Consider the following 19,719-nt stretch of genomic DNA (forward strand, 5'->3'; position numbering starts at 1 on the left):
TATCACCCATGTGGAGTGACTCCCGACCACCTGTAGATCCAGCTCAGGGGCTCCTGAAGCTGCACACATAAGCACATGGCTCCCACCTTCAGAGTTTTTTAAAAAGAAGAGTAAAGAGACTACGTAGGAAGGGGACCAGGTGGTTCAGTCCGGGCAGACAGTCTTCATGCGTGTAGCACCTGGCCTGGGGGTAGGAACTGGATCTGAATCACAGAAGTATATGAGAGAGAGGGAATGAGCCTGGGAACACCGTGCTGGCATCAGCTACTGTCTCTTGAAGGGACAGGGAAGTAGGGCTGCATTCACTATGAGGTTGGATTCACCATTGGTGTGGAGCCTCTACGGACTCCTTTAACCTCCCCTGTTCTGCAGAGGGACCCATATAGGCAGCCAGGTGAGGCCAGGGCTGGCAGCCTGTCCTCCAGCCAGGGAGACATAGGAGGTAAGGCTCAGCTCCATCTAGCACGTGGGTACCTGGGTCTCCTGTCACCTGGTTTCTTCTCTGATCAGGTATTACCTGCTTTCTGCTCAGCGCCAGTTCATCCTGTCTCCATAGCCACTGCTGCAGGTGGGCTTGTACCCATTTATGCCTTTGTTCACCTCAGCAGCACACTAGACAGCTGCATGAGACTGCGCTGAGCAGCAGACAACTGTTCCTGGGCCCAGCAAGAGCTGACAGGTGCCCTGCAGTTCTTGTGGAATTCGGGTTTAAACCTTACCTAATGCATGGGTGGATGACTACTATGACCTTTTAAAGCATACTATGGGGAGCCAGAGAGATGGCTCAGCAGGTAAAAGCACCTGCCACTCCTGTGATCTGAGTTCAGTACACAAGGTGCATTCGTGCATGTGCACATTCATGTGCAAAATACAATAAACAACCACACTGGAGGTGAAAGCGATACGCTGCAGCATAGAAGAACCAAACAGTCCCAGATACTTGCTAGTTTTTATTATGTCACACAATATAATTACTCCAATCAAAACATCTTAATCATAACACAGCTTCAAAGCAGAGAACAGACGATTGGCTTGAGGAGTTGGCAGAAGATTCTTCTTAGCCTAGAATGACTTTAAATTACAGCACAGGACACACGTGCACAGTGGACATGGTCTCAGGACTTCTCTAGGTCTTCTGAGGAGGTGGCCAAGGGGATGCCAGGCAGGCTGTCGAGGGCCCCGGCCTCTAAAGAATAGCAGTCAGGTAGTTAGTGTGAGAGAGAATGGAATTGGAATACCTATGGAGAGGGGCGAGTTCTCACTGTGGGGACCCTGATTTGGGGACAGCATCTGAAGGACTGTCCACTCTTCAAAGAAGGCAGGCCATTGGAAGTGTGAAGCTGGTATCCAAGAACACTTTCTCATGAGATCAAAACTAAATGGAAGCTCAGAACCCCCAGCAGTGCTGTGGTGCCCATTGCAAGAACAGCCATGCAGAGGTTTCTGGAAAGCCCTAGAGGCTTTTTAGAGGCCTGGGGGCTAACTGGGGGTGAAGACTCTTAACACCATCTCCCTGCCCTGATGGATGGTTTCACTTTATAAAGATTTCATTTCATTTATATGTTGTGTGTGTCCTCAAAGCAGGAAGGGGGTACCAGATCTTCTGAAGCTGAAGTTACAGGAGGTTGTGAGCCAGCTGACATAGATGCTGGGAACTGAACTCAGGTCCTTTGGAAGAGCAGCAAATGCTCTCGAGTACTGGGCCATCCCTCCACCTTGCACACACACACACACACACACACACACACACACACACACACTGGGTTTTAATCTCCTGCTCCTCAGCTCCTCTTGAAAGGGCAGAAACTGAGCGAGACAGAAACAGCATCCTTCCAGAGTTGACCTGCCAGGCATTATGCTAACACAATATGGCTTCTCACGACCCCACAGAACCTGGCTTGAGGCATACTATACCCTAAAAAAGACTATGCCAAAAATAGGAGCCAGGAGAGTGACCTGTTCAAAGCTTCACTCTCTTCCCACATCAGCCTGGTGACACTCAGCTCCAGCACAGGATGTTCGAGTGTGACTAGCCTCAGTCCTAACAGTGCATAGGGTAATGGATGGTTCCCCCTTCACTTTTTTTCCTGCCAGTACTAGGGAGAGCTGCAGCCCAAGACACCATTTTAGATAGAAATCATTCCCATACCTTTAAGGTGCAAGAAACTGAGAAACTCCATTATAGTGCGGACAATGTTGCTCTCAGGCAGGGGCACATCAACACTTCCTAGACAATGGAAAAGAACGGTGTTCACAGCCTGCTTCCTCACCACCCTCCTCAAAGGCCAGGGAGGCTGCCCGGGGGCCTGGAGACATCCTAAGCCATCCAGGGCCTTTCTAGAGAAGTGGGGGTGTTGGGGGTCCTGGGCCAGCTCTCCCAGGGGCCTCTGTGGCCAGGCCCCTTGTTGTAGGTGCATGCCCCAAAACTTTGCTCCCCAGTCCTGGCAGTTGAAAGGTGTGGCTAGGGCAGCCTTAGGCTATGACTGAAGCAGAAGGGTGGTGGGTGTCACACCATATGGCCACATGCACCTGGGAGTCCCAGGAATGATGGCATTTACATTTGGGACTCAGGCCTTACCTGGTCTCCTTTCCTCCACCTCCAGTTGTAACTCCCTCTTGCCTGTGAGGCCATGCTTGTCGCTAAATGATCTGTGGTTGTCAATGGCATCTGTTTGCAGACCAGAGAGAAAGCCATCTGTCACTGTTGTGCATCCCATTTCCAACCCCAGGGGAAGACCCCACACAGCTGGGCCACCAGCATAAAGCCAAAAGTGTGGAAGCCCCAGCAGAGGATAGTAGTATCTCCAGGGGGCACTGCACAGGGCGATAGGCAGGTTTTGTTTCTCAAAGGATGACCACACACATCTGCAGCACGAACACATGGCTTTATGCAGACTCTGGGGCTGGGAAGCCCCTCTCCATGGTCCCCTCCGTGCTGGTGGACTGGGGACAGGAGCTGGATGGATGTGTCTGGGGACCATGAGTGAGTACTTAAGGCAGACAGGCATCTCAGATCCAGCTGTGCATATAAATTTAAAAGCAGAGACTAACTAGGCTGCTCTCAGGAGGGAGCCACTATCTTCCCACCCAGTCACCTCCTTTGGGATAGTTCACATCTGAAGGCATTAATGCAAGTCACAAACATCCAGGACACTAACTAGGGGGCAGGGCAGGCAGGGAGCATATGTGGTGGTGGTGGTGGTCTTCGAGCATGGCCTTTCCCCTCTCGCTGCAGAGCTGTACCCTGCCTCACCCCACCCCCATGATTCCACAGCCCCAAACGAAATCTCCATCTCTATATGTGAGAAAGCATTCACACTACACAGAAACAGCATCAAAGTCAACATCAAACTGTGGGAGTTTCCATCTCCCACAGTGTGGTAGCATAGCGTTGGGATGCAGAAAGAGAGGCCATGGGGGCACAGTGGGTTCTCTGCTCCACCCTACGCCATGAGTGGCCAGGAGCTGGCAAAGTCCTCAGATTCTAACCCTCCCCAGCTCTGAATGCAGAGAAAGAACAAATAACATAGGTGAGAGCAGGACCTGTGCCACAGGACAAGACTAGTGTTAGTGTAAGGCGCTGAGGTGACAGCAGGGCTGAGACTGGGGAGCAGGTTTGAGCAAGAAAGTAACCAGCTCAAGTGGGTCTCAAGGTAGGGTGTCTGGCTACCTTCAGTTTGTCAGAGTTCCCTACCAGAGCTCAGAGGACTACTCCAGGATACCATGAAGTGTGAGAGAGTTTTTAGGGAGACCTGGGGACTCAGAGAGTCTAAGCAGAACTCCAAGGAGGCCTAAAAGACTCCTCTAGAAAATGTGAATGGTGGTATGAGGTCAGGAAATCAGTAAAAGAAACGTCTAGAAGGAGCAGGTGCTAAGGTTAAAGGTGCAGATCAGTGATGGGAGGCCCCTGGTGAGTCCTGGGGATGTGGGATGCTGAGAGTCAGGGCAGGTTTCAAAAGTGGGAAGGAAAAGAAGTTCAGAGCAGAGCAAGCTCTTAGAGGCGCTGTCTAGACAGCAGGAGGATGGGTGCTGGGGTTCCAGGAGGCTATTGTGGGTGATGGCAGGAGAGCCCAGGATGGACTCATTGGCTATGAATAAGAAGAGTGGAGGCCTTTTGGGAGTGAGAAAGCACCCCACCACCACCCACAATGCAGCAAGTAGTTAGGCTAATGGAAACCCACAGTCCCCAAAACCACATAGGAATGTCCCCTGCTTCTTTGCATCTGAGAGTAAATGGGCTTTGAGAACAGTGCCTGGCTCCCATAGTCACATCTGGACACCATCCAGCCTCAGCATCCAGCCCTGCATCACTCACGTGGGCCCAGAAGGTAGCCAGCGCTGTTCAGGGTCCAACCTCTCTTCTCCTTTGCCTAAAACAGGATTACACAGGGTTAGACAGCCTAGGACCCGGGGATGAGGAGCAGAATAGCCTGTGCTTGGCTCCCCAACACAACACAGCAGAAACCCGAGCATCTAGGCTGCCTGGATTGGCTGGCTGCATTTGACCTGAACACACTACTGGGTCCGCTAATGCTCAAGTCAGACCAGGGCTCAGCAGCTGATAACCCCCAGTGTTGTCTTCAGAGCCAAGTGACAGGCTTACTTCCGAGCAACCCCAGGGCTGAGAGTTGAGCCATCAGCCCTCCCAGGCTTCAGGGGAGGTTTGTCTATCACAGGCATTGGTCAACAAATGGGAGGCCTTTCCTTGCTGTTCTGTTGAGATAGCACTTTATATAGCCCATGCTGGCCTAAAATTCTATATGTAGGGGAGGTTGGCCTTAAAATTTTGGTCCTCCTGCCTCCACCTCCCTCCTGAGTGCTGGGATTACAAACCTGGGCCCCCTACACCTGGCCATGAATGGAACCACTTTGAACCTGTGTCCAGGTGGTCCTCAGCCCTTCTCCTGGAACCCTCCCTACCTTCAGCAGCTTCAGGGACATGCCCCCACCCCCACCCCTTGCACTCCTGCCGCAGGGACAATGAACCATCCTTTGTTTCAGGCAGATCCTCAGGTCTGACACCCTTAGTCTTCTTTTCCGATCAGTACTTACAGGCATCCCAAGTCCCAGAGTGGCTGACAGGGTCACAACCAACAGGAGCCAGCCTAGCAGGATAACGCTGCCTCTGGCCATCTGGAAGGAAAAGTGGATGAGTTGACACCACCTCAACACGCACACGTCTGGGGGCACTTGGCCTGCAGACTGCGATGGTATCAGTGTGGGAGTGGGAGGAAGGGTGAAAGGAACAGAGCTGTGAGGGGTGCAGGGGCAACGATGGGGAGGCAACCGCAGGAGGACTAGAGCCTGACAAGTCTCGGTGAGACACAGGTACCTTGAGCAGCGGTGAGAACCGGGCGTGGCTGGTCAGTGCAGGATCAAGGCTCTCTCGGTCCGGGTCGGGCGTGGTGAAGAGTGGCGGGCTGGATGGTCGCTTACTGCACGGCGCAGCTCAGCGGCATGGGGAAGCGCACGAGGATCCCTCGACGTGTCCGTGGCAGGAGCCGCGCTGCTGCCGCTATTTATGCCCAGTGGGAGCTGCCGCGTCACCGGCTCAGCGCCGCCTCCTGCGAGTCCCAAGGGCCGCTGTGACCGGAACCGCTCTCGCTCCCGAGGCTCGGGAGAGGATCACCCACAGTCTCAGACCCAGCCAACCCTGCATCACAGAGTCACTCACCGCTGCTCCGCCCGGTACTCACACAAGAGTGAGTCCCTACACCTCCGGTCCTGAGACCTACAGGAGGTCTTGCTTTCCTTCCCAGGGCTGGGCTGGTATGGACCACCCCAGAGCCCAAGCAAGGCCAGTCACAGACACCTAAGAAACTCCCAGGTCCCGCTTTGCACCTGGATGTGACTGCAGCTTCCCTACCAGGGTCCTCCACTCCTGGTTTGCTAGGGAAAAGGGGGGTGGGGTGGGGGCGGGGTGTGTTTCAGCTATTCAGGGCTGAGGGCAGGGTGGAGGGTGGCTGGTCCGTTTTCCCCTGAAGCTCCCTCTCCTCAGTGGACTCTGTCATAGCTGTGGTGCAGAGATCCAGACCAGGTTCTTGCCAAGGAGTAGAGCTGTCTACGCCCTGGGAGTTTAGCCACCTGTCAAGGACAGCACGCAGGCAAACACACACCCTGAAATCACACCTCAAGAAAGACACAGGGGTAGCAACTCCGGACTCCCAATGTGTGAGATATTTCAACCAGGTACAGCCTTCGAGGCTCATAGGAGTGCTCTGTCACCTGACTCAGAAGTGGACCTCACTAGCATTGTCAGCCAGGTCCTGAGAAGCCTGTACATGAAAGAGAAGAGAGTTTCTGCTCTTGGCTTAACATGGCTCCTTTGCTGGACCAAGCAGCCTCGCCATCACATGAGACATCGTCACTTGGGTTAACCTCAGTGTCCTGATGAACACTGGCCTGACCCTGTGCTGAGGTGTCCCCTCTTCCCCTAAGACCTGTCTGGGACCTGAGGTGAGCAGAATACAAGGCAAATGGTGAATGTTAATGTCACATTCCAAGTGTCCCCACACTAGACTTAGGAGGCTGTGCAGACTCAGGCCACTCCTGGAGGGATCGGCTGACCCACAGGGACAGGAAGGCCACAGAATGCTGGAAGACTCTGGGTTATCATGCCTGTGTGTGTGTCACGGCTCACATGTAGAAGTCAAGAGACAACTTTGTAAAGTTAGTTCTCTCCTTTCATGTCTATATGGAGCTGGGGATTTGAACTTGGGTCTCTAGACTTGTACTGAGTGTCTTTACCCGCTAAGCCATCTTGCAGGCCCTCCTTTTAACAAAATGATACTTTACCTCTGAGTCACCCCTTTTCTTGCAAATGTTCAAAACCAATAGGTGGAGAACACCCCACTGCCCACGTCTTCCAATGTCTCCAGGGAAACCCAACCTCAGGCAGGCTAGGGCCTCAAGCCCTGCTGAAGTCTCAGTGGAGAGGACCGTGCCTCTTACCTTGGCCACTGGCTGAGACCTCTGCCAGCTGACCAGAAGACAGAGCCCCAGAGTAGCCCCCCCTGCTCAGAAGGGTAGGGGGCCCAAGCAGAACAAGCAAGTCTGCCCATAACCAATAAGAATGTCTTGAAAGAGTGGAAGCCAGACACAGCAGCAAGGGCCTGCAGCTCAGCTGCCCCAGCTAAGGCAGGATGGTGTTGAGCCTAGGACTTCAAGGCCAGCCTGGGCAATGTGACCAGACACCAGACCATCTCACCATCTCAAAAAGTAAATAAAATAGAATTAAAAAAAAAAAAGTCGGGGGGGGGGGAGCCAGACCAAGGCTGGCCACCACTCTTACCTGCCTCACAGGGAAATCAGACATGTCTGTAAGCATATACTGAGTGTTATGAATTCATTTAAGCTGGGTGTAGTGGTCTGCACTGTAACCTCACTACCCAGAAGGCAGAGCAGCAGGAGCTGTAAGTTCACTCTTGGCTACATAGTGCCAGGCCAGCTTGGAATAGATGAGGCTCTGTTAAAGGGGATGGGGACTCAAGCCAGACTGAAGCCCATGCTTCAGTGCCACTCCCTTCGGGGTATTTCCAGCACGTCCGGGGGCCACTGATGTCATGCTCCCCACTGTGCTTGGGTGAGGGGGTTTCTCTCTAGTTCTTAGAGTGTGGCTGGATCCCCCCTGCCCGGGAAACACTGGCAGGAGGGCAGGCAGGAACAGGAGGGGCTGTGGCTCCCCATATCACTGACAGATTCGCTCCTACAAATGAGGACAGGGTGCAGGGTCGCAGGTCTCTGCTTCCTGGTACACTCTGTGCTGGAGCCCACAGCCTGATTCTAATGGACTCCTCACTCAGCAATGACCCAATAGAGACACCGTCAACTTGTCATCTTCAAGGCAGCCCAGCGTGGAGCTAGCAAAATGGGTCACCATTAGAGTAATGGACACAGCACACAAAGCTGTCATTTCCTACCTGTAAGTCTAGACTTCCTCAGAAGCCCTGCTTGCTGCTGCCTGTCACCAAGGAAAAATGCCCAAATCTGAATACCAAAGAGAGCTGGAGCTGGAGGACAGCTGGAGTGAGTCTCAGCAGTGCTGAGATCATCAACAGAGGGGCCTGCCCCTCAGGGATTCCATTCTGGTGCAGACCGAAATATACAGCAATTTCCCAATGAACTATTCAGCTATCACGGGAAGGGCTGTGGATTCAGGGAGCCAGACCTAACAGTCAGGTACATCTGTCTGGGTGATCCAGGGCTCTGCACTGGGGAAGACAGCTCTATGCCTCTTCTCGGTTTTCCGTCTTCCTTCTGCCTGGAATTTGAAGGTAGGAGCTGGAGGAGAACAACCATCTTGGAGCCCAAGGTGATGGCAATGGATGACAGCCAGGCTAACGGAGCTGTGCTTGTGGGTACCTGCGCTGCCAGCTGCTAGGCTTGTTTTAGAACAGAGGGAAACTCTCCTTTTTGTTCAAGGCCTTGTTACTTTGGAGTTTTACAGTGGATGCAATTGGACCTACTATGATCAACACCTCCCAGGAAACACTCAGCCGATGTCTGATGGAGAAATGAGCACATACAAGCAAATGGAAGAACATGTCATCCATTGTCAGTGGGGCTGATGCTGGGAAGATGGACTCATGAAAGGAGCAGCTGGGGAGAGCATCAGACAGATAAGCGCCCCTGCACCTCACTGTGACCTCATTTTGACTGAAAAAGCAACCAAGGAAGTGGCCGGGCGATATAAACCTGGCTAACCTTCACTCTGGATATGCCTGTGCGCTTGATCCCCTCTTCCCTCGGTTTCTAGCTGGTTCCTTCCATCTGACCCTAGTAACGCGGAGGCCATTGGAAAAAAGTCTCCAGGCTTAATTCTCTCCAAGGAAAACAGTACCTGGGGCTAGGGTTTGTGGTACAGAAGTAGACCACTTTAGAATGTCCCACCCAGGGGCTGGGAGTGTGGCTCAGTGGTACAATGCTGTCAGGCACTCACAAGCCTTATAAACAAAACATTACAATGAAACAAAATATCACCTTGGAAAAATGTTAGCTAAAGCAACTGTCAGCAAATAGAACTGAGCCATCCTGTGAGTGTTTGAGTACCTGTATTCAGTTGTCCAGTGTAACTCCGTTTCATAGCTTCAAAACACACAAAAAGCTGGCCCACTTTCCTTCATATAAATAGCAGGGGTTTCCCATGGGGCTGTGGCGGCAGGCCTTGAGGGATGATGTGTAGGCTGAGGAGGAAAACCTGAGGTCACTTACTAATGTTCAGTTAAAAGAGTTTTACATTTGTATTTATATTTGTATGTGCATAAGGGTTTGTATGTGTGCCAAGTGCGTGCAGTACCTAATGGGACCAGATGGTGGAGTCAAATCCCCTGGAATGGGGGTTACAAGGGTTTGTGAGTAGACATGGGGATGCTGGGAATCGAACCTGGGTCCTCTGGAAGAACAGCTACTTCTCTTAGCTGCTGAGTGTCTCTCCAGCCCCATGCTGTTTTTCTATGTTAATCCTGTAGTGTCTGTTTAATTTAATTTATTGTTCGTGGTGTGTGTGTGTGGGTTTGCTTATGTGTATAGGCATGTCCAGGTGAGAATGCATGTGGAGGCCTGTGGTACCCCCAGGACCTGCCCCCTTGCTTTTTCCTTAATTTGTGTATATGAGTACACTGTTGCTGTCTTCAGACATACCAGAAAAGGGCAACAGATCTCATTACAGATGGTAGCTGGGAATTGAACTCAGGACCTCTGGAAGAGCAGTCAGTGCTCTTAACTACTGAGCCATCTCTCCAGTCCTGCTTTGTTTTTGTCTTGAGGCTTGGTCTCTTAGTGGGATCTGGTTCTTGCAAATTAGGCTCTGCTGACTAGACCCTGGGCCCCGAGGCTCTGCCTGCCTGTCTCCCAGCAGTGGGATTACAAGTATGCACCATTTATGCCCAGGGTTTTTATATATCTGTTGGGGATAGAATACAATCCCTTGATCACGCGGCAGCCAATTTATAGACCGCTCCTAGCCCCTATTAGCATACATTAATTATGCATAATAATGGGCTTCATTATGACATGTCTGTACATGGGTATAATGTATTTTGGTTATATCTGCCTCCCATTAGAGAATTCTGTCCTTAGGAAGCTTTCGAAGATGGTTCCCTACTCCTACCCAATATTAAAGGCCTAGGGGCACCCAGCCACGGCAGGGCTTTGTGGTGCGGTCCTTCGTGTGGCTTTGGATAGGCACCATGGCTCTGAGGCTGGAAGAAGAGAAACAGGGGACATGGGAGGACCTGTGACCTGCTTCGGGTGGGGCTTTAAGTGTTTCCTAGGCCAGGGCAGCACTCCTTTCTGTGAACCCCCTCCCTGCAACTTGCCCACAGGCCTTCCCATCAGGAAGGAGCTTTGAGGGCTGAGCCTTTCCTGGGAACTCTAGAGATGATGAGGTACTCGCCCCCTCCTGGTAGTCTGGGATTCCACCGGCACCCTGGGGTGACTCACCCAGCTCAGCCTGGAGCAGAGAACTGCTGATGAGCAGCCCACAGTGGGGGCTGAGGCAGCAGGTGACTCAGCCCAGCCCTGGCCAACTGCACCTGCTTCCTGGCCCTGAGTCAGACAGACCCGTAGCATTGTCCAGGGCAGACGGGGCCCATCTGGCTTTCGGGATGTAAAGTCTCTGAAGAGGACAGGCCACCTCTGCCTGAGCTGTGCAGCAGTCATCCACAGCCTTGTCTCTGTCTCCTTCTAAGGGACCCATCACACTTCAGGGAACTTTACCTCTGTGTCACCAGCCCTCATTCAGAGTGACATCCATTCCCTTAAGTACCAATGTCCCTTCTGCCACTGCCCCTCAGATGGACCAGCTGTCGGACTTCAAGGGCTGCTTCTGAGCCTTCCCAGGGGCTGCTTTTCCTCTTGACACCTACTTCACTTTCTTCTGATGGCTTCTTGGGTTTGCATCTTCATGTCCCTGCATGTTCAGAACCTCAAGGGTTGAGCCGCAGCTTCCCACAGGGACAACGCCACTGACCAGCGTCCTCCCAGCTGGGCTTCATGAGCAGACATTTCCACTAGAGTCACAGGAGCCACTGTGGATCTGTGTGACTGGGCTGAGAAGCCCTACCAGGTACAGTGAAGCAGCCCCCATGTTCATGCACCCACTCCTCCTCAGGGGCCCCCACCTGCTCACAGACACCCTCACAGCTCTAGGCTTTTCCCTGTCCCATCTAGAATCCTCCCTGCTGTGTATGCAACCAACCAATTTCCTAGGGTGGAGGGGTTTCTGGGACATGGAGTTTTCCATGTCAAATCCAAAGCAATGTGGGACACTGGTTGGTGGGTTGCCTCCCCCCGCCCCCATGTCTGGTGGGTTGCCTCCCCACCCCACCCCCATGTCTGGTGGGTTGCCTCCCCCCACCCCCTTGTCTGGTGGGTTGCTTCCCCCTGCCCCCATGTCTGGTGGGTTGCCTCCATCCCCCCACCCCCATGTCTGGTGGGTTGCCTCCCCCCACCCCCTTGTCTGGTGGGTTGCCTCCCCCTGCCCCCATGTCTGGTGGGTTGCCTCCCCCCACCCCCTTGTCTGGTGGGTTGCTTCCCCCTGCCTCCATGTCTGGTGGGTTGCCTCCATCCCCCCACCCCCATGTCTGGTGGGTTGCCTCCCCCCACCCCCTTGTCTGGTGGGTTGCCTCCCCCTGCCCCCATGTCTGGTGGGTTGCCTCCCCCTGCCCCCATGTCTGGTGGGTTGCCTCCCCCTGCCCCCATGTCTGGTGGGTTGCCTTCCCCCGCCCCCATGTCTGCCTTGCCAAAGTCTCCTCTTCCATAGGATGCCCCGGTGTCCTCATTCTCTCCTCTCCACTCCACTGATCCTGACCTGAGCACCTTGAGACCCCCCTTTCTCTGAGTGTTTCCTGTAACATAGCACCCTGTTCACCCCCACCGCTCCCCAAATGGTTCAGGCATGGTTAGGCACATACAAACAGAAAATGTGAGCTAAACTGGAAATTAAGATAGACAATTTTAGATTTTTCTTGTATTTTTAAAAGATTTATTTATTTTCATTTTATGTTCCCATGTTCTGAGTGTATATGTGTGTGTGTGTGTGTGTGTGTGTGTGTGTGTGTGTGTGTATACACCACATGTTTGCAGTGCCCATGCAGGCCAGAAAAGGGCATGGAGTCAGAAACAGTTGTGAACCACCATCCTAAGTGAGCTGTCCAGGTCCGCTGGAGGAGCAGCTATCTGTCCAGCCCCTAAAAATGTCCTTATGCTTATGTAAGTTCACAGAACATCCCTGAGAAAGACAGAGGACAGTTATCAAGAGTCAGTTCTCTCCTACCCAGGAACTGAACTCAGGTCACCAAGCTTAGCAGCAAGTGCCTTTCCTAGCTGAGCCATCTCACCAGCCCAACAAATGAGTATTTTTGAATATATGCTTCATGCAATACTCAGGATATATAATCCAAAAGATTACATATCTGGGCCACCATACATGGCTTGAGGGTCTTTTGTTTTTAATTAATTTATTTATTTATTAACATGCATCAGTTTATGTCTGCCTGTACATCTGTTCACCATGTGCACACAGTGGTCACAGAGGCCAGAAGAGACTTCTGATGATCTTGAAGTCTAAACGTAACTGGATGTCCCGCATTTTTGCCTCCCCCCAGGTCCCCAGAGTGGGAACCGAGTCCTCAAAAGCTGAACTCTAAGGGTGGAGAGATGGTTCAGTGGTTAAGAGCACTGGCTCCTTAGCACCTACATGGCTACTAATAACTTTATGTAACTCCAGCTACAAGGGATTTCATGTTCTCTTCTGTCCTCTGTGACCCTGCATGTGCGTGGTCCACAGATGTACATGCAGACAAACAAATAAATTATTTAATAATTAAAAAAATAAACTTGCACTCTCTGGCCAGGTGTGATGTCCCAGGAATGGTGACACACACCTGTGATGCTTTAAAAGAGGCAGGCAACACTGAGTTCCAAGCCAGTCTGATCTACACGGCAAGTTTGAGGCTTGCCTAAGATGCTTAATGCTATTCTCAGGAAAGCACACTGACCAACTAATGCACATCACCAACTAAGCCACTGGCTAGTGGAACCACAGAAAATGACAAAATGACAAGTCTTGATGGGGTCTGTGGTGGTTTGAATATGCTTGGCCCATAGGGAGTGGTACTTTTAGGAGGCATAGCCTTGTTGGAAGAAGTGTGTCACTTTAGGGGTCAGTTTTGAGGTCTAATATACTCTCAAGTCTGGCCAGAGTCAGTTTTCTCCTGACTGGCTTCGGATCAAGATGTAGAACTCTCAGCTCCTTCTCTAGCACCATGTCTGCCTGGATGCTGCCATGCTTCCCGCTATGATGATAACGGACTGAACCTCTGAACCTGTAAGCCAGCTCCAATTAAATGTTTTCCCTTATAAGTGTTGTCTTGGTCATGGTATCTCTTCACAGCAATGGAAACCCTAACTAAAACAGATCTTTCTTTCTTTTTTTAAACATAAATCTGCTAGAAAAAAAAATGGGCATAAGAATTAATTAAGAGGAAATCCAGTTAATGGGCCCTTAGTGCCTACGGACATCTTCCCCCACTGTGGTACACAATAACATCATGCGTTGTGACCTTGGTGGGGGAATTAAATTCCCAAACCCTGTTATTCTATTTGACGAGTCATGCTGAACTCAACAAGGAAAGGACATGGTCAATTACTGTCTCCAGGGACAGCTTTTTCCGGGGAGTGCAGCTGTCCTGCAAGCTGCCCTGAAAGCTGCCCGGATGGCAGCCCCTGCCTGACAGCTGGTCTGGGCCGGCACCATGGCCAGGGAAACTCACTCTGGATGTGAGCAACAGTGTGTGGAGAGGGTTGTGGGAATTTTCTCAGGAAATGACCCTCAGGAACAGCTGTCAGGCCTGTCTCTGACTCCCCTCCACTGTCCTGCTCCCTGCTCTGCCACCATGAAGGTACCAGGCAGACAGAGTTCTCCTTCCCAGACCTCCACTGCTTTGAGTAACAGATTTCTCCTAAGCGGTGTGGTAAGTGCTAAGAAAGCCCAGTTTTCCCACCCAGTGCAACATCACCGTGGGTCCCTTTAGCTTTTGACTCAAATAGTTTATGTGAATTGGTGTGGCTGAAGGCCTGGAGCACCCCAGGGGACAGTGGTAGCCTCTCCAGGGACAGCTCTTTTATTTCCCTGCTTGTGGTCACTTTAGCTTCTCACAGTACGGCAGCTAAGTGTCAAACAAGAGGAAGCAAGAGGCAGCCTTCCACCAGCCAGGCCTGATTACCACATCACTTCTCTTATGTTGTATTTGGCAAAGCAGCCACAGCTCAACCCGGATGTAGGGCGTGTGGCAGTGAGGAGCAGCCCCCCTCTCATAGCAGCACTCCAGGACCCCTTTAAGTTTCTGAAACCCCACCTCTTCTTTGTCTGGAGACTTGGGAGCTGTCATTCACTGATCAAGTTCAAATGTTTTTCCCGAATTCCAGGCTCTCCAGGTCTGACTTGAATCCATCTTCCAGCGAAGACAGTGAGTGGCCTTCTCACTCCTCACCCGGAGTCTACACTTGGTCTGCACCCCTGAGTTTCCAGTGATACGCTTGCTCTTGTTCTAGAAACACCTGTCTGTCTTGCCCGACACTGGGAATTTGTTAATGACATCAAATTGACTTGAATCACCTTTCTTTAAACCAGTCACGTGGCCCTAAGATGATAGATACTGACCAGCTTAGGCCCAACACTGGGGTGGAGTCAGTCCCTCCCATGCCACAGGGGATACTTCCAGGGGGAAGCTGCTCGCCCCAGCCCTCAGGTGTCTAGGAGGAAATGGAGGTGGGTGGAGAAATGACCCAGGGGACAGAGCCTGTGGCTCCCTATTCTGTGACTCCATGGATAGCAAGAGAGGCCCATGGATGTGGTGGTGCATACCTGGATCCCCGATGGTCTTCAGAGACAGGCCGGCTGGTGTCTCAGGGGACAGAGTCCTGCATTACCGGTCCCAGTGCGTACATGAAAGGAAAGCAACAGCCAGTCCAGCTCAGAGAGCTGGGATGTATGTCAGGGCCAGGCAGTCATTGCAGGGCAGGGGCCTCAGTGATGTCCTGAGCCCTAATGAGGTGTTTCTCCAAAGATGAAAGGCTGCCCCGGCTGTCTGGCTTACCAGACTACATCTTTCATGTCTCGCTCTCTAATCTGGGGAGCTGCTCACGATGGCCTTAAGTGATGGGGCTGGCTCTGTCTCTACCAGGCTCAGTCTACAGAGCCCTGGCAGTCTCTGGCTGTCCTGCATAGCCTCTGTCCCTTCCAACCCCCTTCTGAGGTGTTCGCAGATGGCTCCCACTCCTCCCTGGGTGACTCTAATACCTTTCCTCACCACTTGCTCCCTGAGACTTTGGACCCTTTAAGATCAGGCAACCACCTTTACCTGGCCTCAGGAGGAAGGATCATGCAGTCAGTCAGACACTCCCCTGTAACACACAATAGAGGCCAGCCGACCTGCCCTTCTCCTCACCCTAGCTTCAGACTAGAAAGTAAGGCCTAGAGAGGTACCAGCTATCTCAAAGTCACACCCCAAACAGGGAGGAGGCTTGGCCTTACTGGGGGAAGGTTCAACTTGAGACCCAGGGGCAGGAAGAAGTCCTGGGCTAAGCTGAGATCCTTCCTTGACCCCTCCTGGCCTCTAGTGTGGGTCAAAGGGAAGCTGTAGAAGGAGATGGGCAGACTTGGGGGGTTGATTAATATTTCAGAAGGGACAACAAGCTTCCTAGATTTCTACATAGAAGACAGGCTTGGTCCCGGGGTGGGGTGGGGGTGGGGAACCAGATCCCCTGGAACTGGAGTTAAGTGGTTGGGAGCCGCCATGTTGGTGCTGCGAACTGCACCTGGGTCCTCTGCAAAAGCAACCAGTGTTCTTTACCACTGCCCTCCAAAACAGCGTGTTCTGTTCTTTGAGCTCACTGTCTTTCAAACAAGCTCAATGCCCCTTGGATCTGGGGAAGTTTCTGTCAACCAATGAGTGGTCCCACATCGTCTCACGGGGAGGAGAAAGCCAGCACAAGACGACCCGCAGATAACAGGCTCTCCCCTCTCACCTAAGCTCTCCCCTGTGACAAGGAAGAGAATGAAATAGCATTTAGCACCCTTCTCCGCTAAGAGTTCAGCCGTGAAGAGAGCTCTTGGCATTTTTGTCTATTAACCAAGAAGAGATTTCAAATTACCATCAGATATCCCCTTTCCCATGACACTGTCTTCTTTAAATCAGGGTGGTCTGCCCCAGCACAGCAGAGAAAAGAGAGTCAGGTGCCAGCCGTGGGGACCCTGGGGCTGCAGTCCTACAGGCGGAGGTCCCACAGGCTCAGGCCACCGTGGCCACTGATGAAAAGCAGGTTGTCAAATCACACAACGTGGCCCACCTACTCCTAGTAGAATCCCCAAGAAGAACATGGGAGGTCAAATTCATAGAGTCCCAGCGAGGGCGGGCCTTGCCAAAACAGGGGCTTGCAAGAGTTACTCACAGATCCGAAACTAAGTAAGCAGGGCCCGGTGGGCAGCGTTGACCCCCAGGCCCATGGGTCTGCTCACGCTGTGTCTCTGAGAAGGGAAAGTTGAGTCTTCTAAGGAAGGGTATATGCAAAGCTTCCAGAACAAAAGAGATGGCTCAGGGCAAAGATGCCTGATACCAAGGCAAACGACCTGAGTTCTATTGGTCAGGACCACATGGTGAAAGAAGAAAATCAGTTCTACACATGTTCCATGACAGGTGTGCACACATACACAGTACACACATATGTCTACCATTGCTCATACACTCGTGATATGTGTCTATGCACACAATACCAGCAGAGACACACCTTGCATGTGTATCCTGTTCTATGCGTACACACATCACAAGCACTTGCATTTGGTCATTTGGCCCAGTTACGTGGGGATTGCTAGTTAAGAAAGTCCAGTTCCATAGGGATGTAGTGTGCCATGCTGCGTGCCCACCGAACCCTCTCTGGGTGTCAGGGCACTGAGGGGCCAGCTTCTCAGTAAACATCTGCTGATGCCCGTCTGCAACAGGACCTGCCTCTTACCGTGCTCACCTTCCTGGGTCCAGCTGCTCACGTAAGCACTACCCTAACTGGACCTCCAATTACAGGCAACTCTGATGAGGAGCCGCAGGCTGGAGGATGCTACCGAACTGAGCGCCAAGGGGTTCCCTGGACAGAGGGGCAGGTTCATCTTTCTCTGGTCTCTGGTTTTGCCACTAAAAATGGGGGTGAGAATTAGGGCAACTGCAGTGGTGTGACTGGCTCAGCATCCCAGGCTCACCTGCCTCAGCTGGGGCGATTTGGGAACAGCTCATGCTCTCCTCACACTAGCAGGTGAGCTGGTGCTCTCTCTCTCTCTCTCTCTCTCTCTCTCTCCCCTCTAACATTTTTTGATTATTTTTTTAATTTTTAAAATTATGTTCATTTACTTATTTTGAAGATCATTTAACTTTTAATTTGTTTTAGATTTATTTACTTTATGCATACGTATATCTGTGCACTGCATTCAAGGCCCTCAGAGGTCAGAAGAGGGTGTCAGAGCCCCTGGAACAGAGTTACAGACAGTTGTGAGCTGCCATGCCAGGGTGCTGGGAATTGAACCCTGATTTGGCAGAACAGCCAGTGTGCTCTTAATCGAGCAGCCACCTCTCTGGACTGTTTCTCTCTCTGTGCTTGCATGTGCTACCATGAAGCCACAACTGTGGGAGCCAGCGCTCCTTACACCGTTGGTTCTGAGGGTCAAACTCAGGTCTTCACACTTGGTGCAGATGTTCTTACCCACTGAGGATCTCCTCAGTCTACTTTTTTCCTAGACATGGTCTCTTGGGGCCCAGGCTGACCTCAGACTTAGGTAGATAAGAATGTTTTTCAAGCCAGGCGGTATTGGCGCACGCTTAATCCCAGCACTCGGGAGGCAGAGGCAGGTGGATTTCTGAGTTCGAGGCCAGCCTGGTCTACAAAGTGAGTTCCAGGACAGCCAGGGCTACACAGAGAAACCCTGTCTCGAAAAACAAAAACAAAAACAAAAGTTTTTCAGTTCCTCTTTCAACCTGCCTCTGCCTCCCGAGTGCTGGGATTCCAAGTCTGTCACCACAGGTGCAGTTGCAACATTTCAGTTTCTTTAGAGCAAAGGATCTGCTTGCCATGGCCTCCTGGATGGTTCTGGAAAAGGAACTGGGCTGTGGCAGGAGGCTTAGAATGTCACAAGTGACAATCTTCTCTGGGAGTGAAGGTCTGGGGTTTCATTTAGCTTCCGTGTCCCAGCAATGTGTGGGAGCCAGGCCTCAGTTTCCCTGTATGGTTGCAACAGCCTTTCTTGGCTCGTCACCCTGCTCAGGTCTAAAGGTTGAGAAGGGTGTGGTATAGGAGCCACTGAAACAGGGAACATCTGGTGGGAAGAGGCCAAGCCATTCCCAAGGGAGCCCACAAGGCTGAGCTACTGACTTCAGGGAAAATGATACTGGTCACATCACAAGACAACATTGCTTCCGGTGACCCTGAGGCCACTCCCCTCTTCTCTTCTTTGTCCCCTCCCCTATGGCTCCATCCATCTTGTTTCATCTACCTGGAGGACAAAGCGGACATCCCCACAGCGGGCTTTCCTTCTTCAGACACCTTCCATGAATCCCAGAGCACTCTCTGTTTTCCAGCTGAACTCGATCTTGGTGGGGTGGGTGGATTTTTGTTTGCTTGTTTTGTTTGTTTGTTTGTTTGTTTGTTTGTTTGTTTGTTTTGAGACAAGGTTTTCCTATGTAGCCATGACCGTCCTGAAACTTGTTCTTTGGACCAGGCTGGCTTGGAACTCACAGAGATCCGCCTGCCTCTGCCCCCCACCCTGAGTGTGCACCACCTCCCCCTCCAACCCCAAGTCCAAGTCAGATGCCTAGCCTGATCCCATTACCTGTGTGACAGAGGTCTGGAAGTATAGAGAGCTTTGTGACAGGAAATGGCTTCTGGGTACTAGTCCATACACAAGAGGCCAGTGACTGTGGAAATCACTGTGAGCTAAGAATAGTGCACACAAGCTCACCAGGACTTGAACCTGGGTCTGAATAACCCCCAACCCCTGGGATTTTAACTCTTGCATCAGTGCCAAAGTAGCTACGCTGTTAACCTGATGCACAGTGTCGAGGGACGCAGGAACCTCACCTGGGGAATTGCCTCCATCAGATTGGCCTGTGTGTGAATCCTCTTGATGGTTGGGTAGCTGTGGGTGGTGCCATCCCAGGAGATGGGATGGCTGTGAGCCTGACAGACCATGGTAAGCAGGAAATGGTAGCATTTGTGTCTCCTGTCTGAGCCCTGCCTGAGTCCTGCCCTGACTTCTTCTCCTCAGAGATTGAATGTGACTGGGACTTGGGAGCCAAGTCAACCCTTTCCTCTCCAAGTTGCTTTTGGTCAGGGTTTTGGCATAGAAGCTAAGTAGAACAGCCCCTAACTCAGCAAGATCTTTAAGGGGAGGGACATTTGAGAAAAGTACACAGAGGGAATCTCAGGATGTATGGAAAAATAGAACGATCCTGCATCGTGGCTCTGCGGGCACCCAGGACAGCCCATAGCAGATGGCAGAGAGAGACCGAGCAGCCCCACACCCAGGCTCCGTGGGCAACCAGGCAGCCTGTCCTGTGGCTGACAGGATCTGAGCTGGCAGCAGCAGCCTCAATCCTCACTCTGAACCGCAGTGATCATCACAGTGACCTAGAGCTCGCCAGGACTCTGAGGAGCTACAGAACGCGTCAGAAGGGTCGC

The 19,719-nt window shown here is 52.0% G+C and overlaps 1 protein-coding gene across 2 annotated transcripts; it reads right to left on the reverse strand.

Moving 5' to 3' along the window:
* Positions 1–935: 935 nt before the first annotated feature.
* Gal (galanin and GMAP prepropeptide) lies at positions 936–5,565 on the reverse strand. 2 transcript variants are annotated; one of them, NM_001329667.1, is made up of 6 exons: positions 5,333–5,565; positions 5,053–5,133; positions 4,316–4,370; positions 2,579–2,668; positions 2,150–2,227; positions 936–1,184 (listed from the first exon to the last, which is right to left on the reverse strand). In NM_001329667.1, exons 2-6 carry the CDS (start codon positions 5,131–5,133, stop codon positions 1,063–1,065), a joined length of 426 nt encoding a protein of 141 aa, NP_001316596.1. In that variant the 5' UTR covers positions 5,333–5,565; the 3' UTR covers positions 936–1,062. The 2 variants fall into 2 exon arrangements, with proteins under 2 accessions (NP_001316596.1, NP_034383.1); NM_010253.4 differs by having other exon boundaries at positions 936–1,186.
* Positions 5,566–19,719: the final 14,154 nt, after the last annotated feature.

This window comes from Mus musculus, chromosome 19 (assembly GCF_000001635.26).
Source record: "Mus musculus strain C57BL/6J chromosome 19, GRCm38.p6 C57BL/6J".
NCBI lineage: Eukaryota > Metazoa > Chordata > Mammalia > Rodentia > Muridae > Mus > Mus musculus.